At 46.0% G+C, this 11,681-nt stretch overlaps 1 protein-coding gene across 1 annotated transcript; it reads right to left on the reverse strand.

The window, feature by feature from the left end:
- Positions 1–9,181: 9,181 nt before the first annotated feature.
- On the reverse strand, positions 9,182–11,195 carry LOC137661584 (uncharacterized). Its single transcript, XM_068397191.1, is given in 4 exon segments — positions 9,182–9,381; positions 9,384–9,672; positions 9,674–10,008; positions 11,093–11,195. Coding segments are annotated over 4 exon segments (927 nt in total).
- Between the last annotated feature and the right edge of the window lie 486 nt (positions 11,196–11,681).

An 11,681-nucleotide genomic window follows, 5' to 3' on the forward strand; every position in this document is an offset into this window, starting at 1 on the left:
ACTCAGTAACTGAAATGAAAACGCTGAAGTCTATGTTACTGTCCATACATCCAGTTTCCTTGATTATTTTTGAAACATCGTTGAGTAACAGAAGATCAGTGATTGAGCCCAAGAAGGTGTTTGTTCTCCAAACTTGGACATCGTTGTCTTCCAGTAATCTGAATAAGAGAAGTATTTATCAACACAGGAGGGAGAGAGCAAAGTGAGAAGCTGGTTAAACTTGCAAAACTCTTAATAGAGCATAGGAGTCAGTGAAAGTCCATACTGTTTACAGGAATCAGATCTTTGCGATTGTTTCTACCTTAAATGGTGAAAAGAAGCAATATTTACATGATTTGTTTTACTCTAGGTAGGCATCAAGCTCTCAGGTCTGAATTGCTTTCCCTTCCTTTTCCTTTTCCCACATTCCCTTGATGATGTGGAAACTTAATTTTCTAACTTTGGTTCTTGCACTGCACTTGAGATGCTATCATCTATTGCAGATGCTGGAAAATCCCCTCTAAATCTTACATGCTATTCTGTGTCCTAGAATAAAGTAGGAAAAAAGGGGTGTAGAAAGGTTTTCTTTTTCTGCTTTCAAAAACAGATGAGTGGTCATGGGAATACTGGGAGAAAATAGATAATCTTGCATAATATGTACACAAAAAGGTTTCTGGCAAGCACTCACTGGTAGCAGCTAAAAAGCAGAAGAAGCTGTGATGGGAGAGATTCCTGTGTCATCACGTCTGTCTTTTCTTTCCTTTGCTATGGCAGCCAGGATAGATCTGGCCATATAACTATGAGCTTGCTGCAGTGCCTTTCAAATAAACTTGTGTTAGCTGGGAAAATGAAATCATAGAACTGCGGCATTAAAGGACAGAATAATCTCAGAGTGTTCTTCTGAAGCACCATTAATGACTTACTGTTTGTGTGTTTGTTTGTGCTAGTGCTCCTGGCCTGCTGTGTTCCCTGCGTTATAAATAGCTGTTCACTGTCTAGTGAAACTACACATGTGCGCTGTCTGGTTACACTTCATACTGGAATGACCAGATGAAAGATTTCCAAGACTAGTATTAAATGAAATAGGATATTCCTGGGTAGCTTTTATTTTGTAGACATGGAACCTCTGGAGATTTTACATCTGGGAAGGATCATATCACAGCAGCTGGTACTTGGCTGTGAATTAGAATTTCATATTGAAAAATGACCAGGTACAATGTGAAAAAATTTTAAGTGATAGCAGTTGGAGTGACAAAACTTTTTAAAGTATAATCTTACAGGTTTTGTTTACTATGCAGATGTGAACTCTGCAAATAGCTGTACCAGTAGAAGCCATTGTTCATTAGCCAGTCCTCAGCTGCCCATCACTACACCTTGCATAGGGTTTCTGTCTCCTATCTAAGCATTTTTTCATGTAGACCATTGCAACCAAAGGCATCAGGCTATCAAAAATGAGCTGCATACACTGATAATAGCTCATTTTGTTTGAAATGGGTTAAAAAGCACCTGTGTGAGACTTCATGGGGCTAACCTTTGGCAAGAGGCTGGAGGCAGGCAGCTAGTTGTATTTCAAATCAGCTGCCGAATCCTATCTGCTACTCTGCTAGATCTGGAAGGTGAATTTAAGTTTTCCTAGATCTGGTTTTCCCAGCTCTGTCTGATACCCTCCTTTGGCAGCAGGACATGGAAAGTCCTACCTTGTAATTTATTAGTGTCTGAGTTGGAGTTGTAACTACAATAACAACAGATACACCACCACACTGAGGAAATTACCTGTGAGGAAGGGAGAAGCATCTGCATGTTCCTCCTCCCAGAAGGACTGCTACTGACACTAATGGTCTAATGAACAATTGGCTCAGACACATTTTGGGCCTGTTATATACACAAAAATGTGTTCTGCGATCACTCCATCCCAGTGCCAGCAGCTCAGTGCCCAGTACCTTTTCTTTTCCTGTCTTCAGCATTAAATCCATATAATTCATTTGGCTGTGAGACACTACTAGTTCCTGTCTTAATGGATATGGCAGAAAGCAAACAAATAACTCTGAGGGCAGCAAAATTAATAAAGACTGGTTTTCTGTAGATTCATGTCTCCCTGCTGATTGTCTTTAATTAAATAGCAGAAGACTACAGTGTGAGCATGCCTTTTATTAGCGGTCAGAGAATAAAGAGAGAGACATTATAAATATCCCAACTGGGGGAAGGAGGTAATGTCTAATTGGCTTTACAGATTCATTGGACATGAGAGAGGAGGAGGGTATTCTGGTGTCTAGTAAGGTGTTCCAATGTGAAACATTCATAATGCCTTCCCCGCTATTTATTGAACATGTATGATTTACATGTTCCTTTTCCAGGTTAAGTAAGGTGGCCTGTCCACCTAGGTAAGGCCGGTTGATTTTGTCAGTGGGTAAGATGATGCATCATGATTACCAAGTCCCTATTAGTCCCTACCTACTATCCCTCTGCCTCCCTTGCTTCCAACAAGAATCCGTTTCCCTAGATCATGACAACCCACGAGTGTAATTTATTTACAATCAAATTAATTTTATACAATAGTTCACATATGACTCGCAAAGATATGTACAATATCTAGAGATGTGAATAAAGCTCTTCTGGAGAATAGTTGAGCCACCTTTTCCTGTTGGGTTTTTGAGAGCCCAAGGTCAGATAAAAGCCTGTAATTGCCACCATACCACTTCCCACATGCTTCAATGGGGAATCTGACAAACTCGATCTTGTTGGCGTTTGTCACCTCCTGGACTTGCTCCTTGATACCTCTTCACCTTCTCAGCCACTGCATCAGCAAGTGATGATAACTTGTTTTCATATCTGATGGTTATATCCACCACCGGTGCCTGACCACCCTTAACAAATACTAGGTCAGGCTTGCAGAGCTTGTTTTGGTGGTCTCATAGGAGTGTCTCGTTAAACACTAGCCAACCTTTCTTTTGAGCTTCTTCAGCCAGCAGATCACACAGTTGGTTATGTCTTTTGGTCCTAGTTTCCTGAGCTGATGAGCAATACCCAATAATATGTGTGCAAGTCTCACTCTCAGCTTGGCAGTGCTGGCAGATCTCGAGTTTCCTGTCTACCCCAATTCCCTCATGAGGTAGACATTAGCTCTTAATTGTAAGGCAGTAATGAGCTTCCTGTGGAGAAAGCCCCTGTAACATTCAATCCTGTTGTTACTAATTTTGTCTTTTTCAAAGTTGGCAATTCCACAGCCCTGTTACGGCAACCTGGTCCAATTCAAAAATTCTTCCTTCCACCAGTTACTAGGTCTTGGAAAGATGACCTCTGGAGTGGAAATTTCCCATTCTGAGACTGGGACCTCAACGCAAACCACTTCTGGAATCACCATGACTGCTTTTGGGTCCCAAATTGACAGAGTTTTCCCTTCCTGCAGCAACACATAACTTTCTAAATTAATTCTTGATACCTTCTTGATGAACTATTGATTTTTTAGTGTCATCAGAAGGGTGGACAATTCAGGGCAGCTGACAGGCCTGCATACTTCGGATTAATCCTGCGAGTCTGATAATACCCAGACCTCCATTGCATGTGCTGGAATAAAGAATGATGTCACAAGTACAGGCAAGTAGATGTAACCGTTCCTTGACGGCAGATTGAACGGCCAAGTCAACGGCTTGGAGGTGTGTAGCCTTCACATCAGTGTGGTCAGCTAGATTGAACAATTAAGGGATAGTAAATCCTTTCAAGATGTCTTTTTCTGAAAAGGCTTCTATGAAGCCTGCCCAATCCGCCTCAGACACTCAGTTGATTTTTCTGATGGTTCAGGTTTTGATAACTCAACCCATGGGCCTATATATATAGGCCCAGATAGTTCATGATGTTCCCCTTCTTCCCATAGATGTTTCTTCCAATCCAGATCTTTCACATTTTTTTCACTGGACTCTTAAGAAGTTCTCTCTGCTTGTCACTTACCTCTTTGGCCATTGTAGACAGCAAATGCTCTGCTATCAGTTTATTGATATTTTTACGGCCCTCATACTTCTTTTCAAGCTTTCAGAGTAAGTTAACCTCCTCCTGTGTCCAGCACTGCAGCCTCCTTGCCATACCTTTTTTTGAGCAGGGGACTAAGATCCGTTCCACATTCCTAGTAACTGGGTGGACTAGACGTTTATGTCGAGTCAGGCCAATTTTAGTTTCAAATACATGATTGCATTCTCCACAGCTCCAGCCCTCCATCAGGGCAGATTCCACAGCCCACTTGCACTTTGGGAAGTGGCAGGTGGTACTGTGATGTTTCACATTTGTTCACTGAAACAGGATCTTTTCCCTTCCATGAGCTCTCTTTAGATTATCAATTAGTCCTGACATTTTTCCTATCTGGTTCCTGCAACAAGGACATGATGGACTTTTATCTGGGACTTTCACAACCAGAGTGCTATTGGTTGGAAGATCTCCTCTGGTAGCCAGGATAGGCACTGATGGCATTGGTGGAAGTTAGGCCACAGTCGTGGAGGGCAGGGGTTCTTCGCCCTCCCCACTTTCCACATCAGTTGCATGTGGGCTGATGTTAGTGCCCCAAAGAATCGGAGAGACAGTCACCTCATGCACCTGACTTTCTCATCAGGATTCCAGGTGGCAGGTCCATAATACTCGATAATTCGTGGAGGGGGCCAGGCATCTTTTCCCCACACTTGTCACTACCATGTTATAGCAGCATTAATGAATCGCTTGCTTCTAGTAAGGCTGTCATATAATTTGATGCTCAGATCTTTGTCATTGTCTCCTGGGAGCAGGAAGAATAAAGGATGGATCGCCCCAACATAACATACTCCGGTCCAGTTTGCTGACAGCACCTTATATGCATGGTGGCCACAAATCCAATAATGACCTTTTAGTGCTCAAGCTCCATTTTCAAAGGGACCTGGCCACAATCTTGCGGGCTGGTTGCCCTTTGATTCAAACTAGATGGTTCCTGGGCCAAAGGGGTCTCCTGCCAGGTTACAGTTTACGTGGCTTGTTTCGTCCCAGCACCATTTACATCGCCATGCTCCTGCCCTGCTTTTCCAGGTGCAGTTTGTGCCTAGTATCTCTCCAAAGTTTGTGTTGTTAGTGGAGGACCAAAAGTGTGGGAAACCTCCTGCTTCCAGGGACTGATGGTACTAACCCCAATGTATCAGGTCTCAAGAATATACGACCTTTCGGTATGTCCAGGTACAATTACTGGTCCCTACATACATCCCTCCTTTTTGAGTTCGATTTAGGCAATATAAACCGAGAGCGGGGTACTGTATGGGCGAAGGTGGGGGTGATTCTTCTTCCCAATAAATGTTGGTTTTGACCTCACTGTGATTACTTAACATCCACTCCGGAGCAAGAGGGATGGAGGTCCATGGCCAGTTTTCCAAACCAAATGGTCCCCCACACACCCAGCAGTTGGAAAGGTTAAAAGCTTTAGCCACGGAATGGCCTAGGGTCACAAATTTGTTTTCCCACCCTGGATCAGCATTTAGGGAGCCGCAGCTTCTCTGGGAACCAAGGGCGGAGAAAAGAGTCATCCAAAACAACATTCGTGGTAGTATATAACCCATGCCAAACATACAAACAATGCAACGAATACCAGTATTATACAGGGGATCAGAATCCACATGGGAGTCTTCTGCCATCGTCCTTTGAGGGGTTTACCTGTAGAAAAGGGAGGAAAAGAAAACATCCTCAGGCCGCTCCAGGAACTGGAGGTGGGTGATTATCGTTAGAAAGATGGGATAATTCAGCATGTGTTGATTTTATGCTACTTCCCATGAGCATCTTTCACCTTCCAAGTATGTTTAAAGGGGCTTCTAGTACCAACGGTACATTACCTACAGGGGGGGAGTTCTACTAACACAGGCTAGCCAGGGGAATGTAGGGGATTGTCTGGACAGTCTGCACTTGTGAGAGCAGGCATTATCTTTGGAGCTGTGGGACAGAATGCCGTGATCTTCGGGCATCTGTTTATTCCCCACTGATTGTTCACATAACTAACAGCGTCTTGCAAACGCTTCACCCACCTGGCTTTATGTGGCTTAAGGAAGCGTTTGAGGAGGTCGTTAGTTCGCTTCACTATTCCATTGGCTTGAGGATAATAGGGAGTGTGGAAAACCCATGCAATTCCTTCCCCGGTTGCCCAGTCCTGGATGACCTTGGCAGTGAAGTGGGAGCCGTTATCCGATTGGATCGTTTGCAATTTAGGAAAAATGCTGAACCACCATCTTAGGGCCTTTACTGTATTTTCTCCTGTTGCTCAAGCGAATGCCTCCGCCTGGACTAGACCCGATATTATAGGGTCTATAATAGGGTCCTATAATGTGCTATAGGACTAGCACATAATGCTTTCCCTCATATTTCCTAAAAGGGCCAATATAATCTACTCGCCAGGCTTCCCAAAGTCCTTTCCCTTGCCTAAGATGTGGGGGGGCTCCCTCGAGGGGGTGCCGGCCCAGCCGGCTGCAGCACAGGCCACAGGTGGAAATACAGGTTTGACAATTTTCACAGGTGACCGGCCAGCCTTGAGCTTGGGCTTCCTGGTAGAGGTCTTTTGCTCCGGTATGCCCCCTTTTCAGGTGTAACCACTCTATAAATCCCTCCCATTCTTCTAGCACTGGCTCACTTTGCAGAGGAATGAGCCAGGCTAATTCATCAGCTTTTTTGTTCCACTGGCTGACCGGGGTTTCATCAACCTGGTGGGAAGCCACCCATGCTATAGCAAAATTTCCCTGCTTGGTAATAGCTAAAATATCTTGCCATCTCTCCTTCTGCCATAGAGGCATTCTGTTAACTTCCCACCCATTCTGCTCCCAGAAGGGGAGCCACTCCGTACACCCCTTAAACACAGCAAAGGAGTCAGTGTAAATATAAACAGGGGAGGTGGATTGAAAATCATGTTTGAAAATGCTCTACACAGCCACTAACTCTCCCACTTGTGCATCGCATTCCCCTTCCATAATCAATCTTTGATCGGTTATCATGTGGTAAGTGACTGCCCAGTATCTCCAGATTTTACCCTCCCGTTTAGTGGAGGCATCAGTGAACCACACCTTTTACAGCTGTTCCAAGAATGGGAGGGCTACCTGTACAACAGGGATAAGCCTACTATCTTCTAGGTCTGGGGCAATTTCCTCCCGGATCACTAAGTTTTTGACAACGCCCTCGGACACTTCGAAAATGTCACAATAATGCTCTATTTGCGCATAGCATTTTTGTACTGAGGCCCTTTGGGCCACCCTGTCGGGGGGTGGGGGGGTGTGTCCCAGCCAACACGGGTTTGATGACTTTAAAAGGGCCTCTAAGTATTATCGGCTGCTGACGGATGGTATGCTCTGCTTCTTGTAAAACTAAGCTAACTACAAATAGTCCCTTTTCCCATATAGCGTACCGTTTCTCCGCATCTTTAAAGCTGCGGGAGTGAAATCTGAGGGGTCGGGCAGGTCCTTTGGGGCCCTTTTGCCGGAGGTGGATCGATAAACCCAACTGGGTGAATCCCCATTCAGTTTGAATCGGGTCAGTGGGATGGATCGGGCCAAGAGCCTGGTGACTGGCCTCTTCAAATATTAAAAGCTGTAAAGCCTCTTCATGGACTGGAGTCAGTCCCACGACACACCCTTTCATAATAAATCATACAGGGGTCAGGCAATAATGGAAAAGTCCAGGATATGTTTTCTCCAGAACACAAGTGTCCCTAACGCATGCTGCAGCTCCTTCTTTGACTCAGGTATCTTTATCTGGTCTAGCATGGAGAGGATATCGGGGGAATGCACGTCATTCCCCCTTTCCACCAAATCCCCAAGAATTTCACCTCATTCGATGGGGTCTGGATTTTTTCGGGTGTGATTTTTAGTCCTGTGCTCTCTAGATGAAGGATAGTAGCATCTTGTGTTTTCTGGATGTTCTCCATCTGCTCCCCTCCTATAAGCATCCTTCTGCTCCCCTCCTATAAGCATCCTTCTGCTCCCCTCCTATAAGCACGTCGTCAATGTACTGGTAAGTTCTAACCTCTTCCTCCAATGGGACTAGTTCTGTCTCCTGTGCTAGAGCATGGTGAGCCAGGGTAGGATAGTGTTTGTACCCCTGGGGGAGCCGTGTAAATGTAAACTGTTGTCCCTCCCAAGTGAAAGCAAACCGGTCTTGGTCCTCAGACTGCAGAGGGACCATAAAGAACATATCTTTGACGTCAGTGGTGGCCATAATGGGGTGTGCTTTTTCCTGAATAGTGGCAATGAGCTAGGCAGTGTTCGGCACAGCTGCTGTTAATGGGCCTGTATTGGCATTAAGCCTCCGGTAGTCCACGGTCAGTCTCCACTTCCTATTTGGTTTCCATACTGGCCGTACTGGAGAATTAAAGGGGGAGTGGGTAGGAACTATGATCCCCTGTTCCCTCAATTCCTACAGTACTGGGGCTATTCCTGCTTGCACCCCTAAAGGCAACAGGTAAGGCTTAATGTTTGTCAGTTTGGAAGGGGGAAGCAGTGGCACAGCTTGCAAGAGCCGTATATCTATTGGTGGAACACCAAAAGACCAGCTTCCCCCCTTGTTGTCCATTCACATTTTACCTTTCAAAACGTCAAGCCCCAAGAGGTTAAGCGGGAACGGCCCCACAACCATTTCCATCAGAGTGGGCAGTTCCTCCCCGGGTAGCCACAGGCTAACTGTAGCCAATGCCTGGGCTTGAAAGTTGCCGAACGCATCTGCCACTAACAAGTGTTGCTTAGACAGTGATATGCCACTGCATATCACCTCTTCTGTTTTGATAGCAGACACTTGGGCACCAGTATCAACCAAAAACGTAATGGGTATCTGCCTAGGTCCAATAAACAATTAAGCAACAAATTGCTCCATTGGTTTATGGTGAGCTCTCTGATATATACCCATCCTTTGGCCCCCCACTCACTACCAGGGGACAAAGGAGTTAGTTTCCCTCCAGCTTCTGGGGGGTAGTCGAGTTGGTTGAACCAATTGGCAATGGGGGTGTGTTAGGAGTCGGGGTTTTGGATACTCCTTCTTGGGTCGCCTGCTCCTCGGGTCATCCCAGCTTCTCTAGCCTGTCCATTGGTAGCCCATCCATGAGGTCCTGTGGGATACCTTTTTGACACCCCAGGGACCATAAGGTGCTGCGCTTATTCAGTATATTCCTCCCACTAGGAGATCTAGGGGGAGGCATTCTTTTGTTACTGCCAGGGGATTTCATTTCAGTGTGTCATAAGCCCTTTGAGTCAGATCTCGTGGATGACGTGTTAACTGGACCATACTTTCGTTCATAATTAATTAACTCCTGGGTGAACTCCCTCCAGGTCCACACCTTCAAATCCAGGGACCTGCGTTCAGGGGTCACCCACCCTACTAGCGCAGCGGTGACCCTCTCGCTTTGGGGCCCTGCTTTGATCGTGTTTTGTAATTGGGCTTCAGTGATTCCAGGAGACCCCTTATCAAAGACGTCATTTGTTCAGGGTCCACAGGTAACATCATTGGGGAATCCTGTTTGGCTCTAAGCTTACCCTTGTACATCATTTGTAAGCATGCCGCCTTTTGTACGCTCTCCACTAATTGGTCTGTAGACCCTACAATAGTGAGGAGTTCTCCCTGTTCTAAGGGGTTGAGACTGCCCACCCAATAAGCAGCCCTCTGGGTTAGGGACCAGGGAGCCTGGTGATCACCAGTAGTTAGAAATACTCTGGGTCCCCAGTAACCCTTCCGCCTCCCTTTCACTCAACAATATGTGGTCTCCACCCGACAATGATACTCTCCATACATATTCAGTTTCTGACTCCCTAGGGGTGCGGCTATACTCCTTTTTTAGTATAGTCAGTTCTATGGCAGAATAGGGTGTTTCTTCGGTGGTGATTTGAGGAGGATAACTCAGATTGTCATCATATATGAATTCTGTTTTGACTAAAGGTTGTAACAAGCGGGGCATTTCTTGTTTGTCTAATCTCAGTTTTGCCTCCTCTAACTCCTCGCAGGGATATGTGGCTTCCCTCTTAAGGGGTGATTGGAGATCGCGACTCTTGCCCGCGAGGAGTTGCTCTTTGAGAACGGACTGCAGTCAGTATACCTGAGCTGTCTGCTCTTCTAATTGTCCCTTTAAATTCTCTACTTGTCCCTGCAGGGACCAGACAAGAGCCTTCAGGGACTGCACCATCTGAGACTCGGTGCTACGCTGTCGGTCTCGGGCTTCCAGAGCCACCACTAACTCACACCCAAAATGGCACGTATGATGGCTTTTCATTTTCTAGACCAGAATCTACCATCCTTAAGTAAGGTACAAATTCAGTTGGTAACACTCTGGAAGTTGTACCAATTATCACACGCCCAATCGACACCGGATACCGTGGGATGCACCTTGTAGCTCTCCAAAAAGTCATACAGCACATTATTTATTTCCATACTTAACATACGGTTTTTCACAAAAATTCTCATCTGCCCACTCACAAGTGTCCACAAGAGTCTTAGTCAACATGCAATTTTCTATCAAATTCTGATCCACAAGCAGGTTCGTACAAAATCCTAGTCAACAAACTGGGGAGGCAATCATCCCAGGGAGGCCACACATAAGTATTCAGTCCACACAAAACCCACCCCTAACATCCCTGAGAGGCACACACACAAAAACAGACCAGAATCACATGGAGCACGCCCAGAAGGTAAGCCAAAGGTAAATGGACTGGAAATGGAGCACTCTCGCCTCAAGGGTATCCTGCTGACTATGCCAATTAATGTCAGAGCCCGGGTTTGAGTCTGGGCCCTGAGAAGGTTTGTTGTGATCCCAAGAGGTGAGATTGAGGCACAAACGAGGCCAAATGCTGCCAAACAAGCCGCTTTATTGAGCAAAGGCGGAGGAAACTGGGCAATAGGAAAGGTAAGAAATAAAGGGGGAAAAATAAGCCAGCGTTCCGAGAGAGAGAGAGATGTGCAGGGATAGTCACCACCATGGGTCCAGCGATGTTTTCTGTCTTCCAGCGGTGAGTGACGCAGCATGGTGAAGGCAGCAGCACACACAGATGAGGTAGAAGCAGTGGGAGAGGCAAACCCCCACAGATGAGGTAGCAGCAGTGGGAAAGGCAAGCCCCCACAGATGAGGTAGAGGCAGTAGGAGAGGCGAGCTCCTGACCTGTGTGCGTGGTTCTTTTTATGGGGGATGAGGGTGGGCATGCGTACCTGTCCCGTCCAATGGGCGTGTGCCCATGCTTTGTCCATCCAAGGGACGTGTCCATGCGCCCCAGGCCTGAGTGTTGGCAGGCAGGGGACAGGGACCGGTGCTCGCTCCGGTGTAAAGAAGTTTGAGTGACAGGGGCAAGTGGCTGCCTGGACATGTCTAGACAAGTTCTCCTACACACAAGTGTCCATGTACACCCGCATAGGCAAACTTTGAGACATCCATTTGCCATTCTGGTCCCTCACAGCATCCAGCAGGACCACGAGGAGTTGTAGTCTCTACTGCAGAGCCCAGCTAGTAAATATGGTCCTGTCTGAAGAAAGTCATGGTTATTCCTGCAACAAGTGTAGAGATTACAGTCTTCCCTCTGTGGCACTGTGAATGAATTGTCTCCTCTGTATTTACCTTTGTATTTCATGAACCCTGCGTAAAGTGTGCATTTTTTAGTCACTTTTATTTCTAGCGCTGTCAAATTTTGTTGCATTTGACTAATGGCTTCCAAAGTTGAAGCAGGATATTAACTAATACATGGAGTGTGATTGTA

This window comes from Nyctibius grandis, chromosome 3, assembly GCF_013368605.1.
Source record: "Nyctibius grandis isolate bNycGra1 chromosome 3, bNycGra1.pri, whole genome shotgun sequence".
Taxonomy (NCBI): domain Eukaryota; kingdom Metazoa; phylum Chordata; class Aves; order Nyctibiiformes; family Nyctibiidae; genus Nyctibius; species Nyctibius grandis.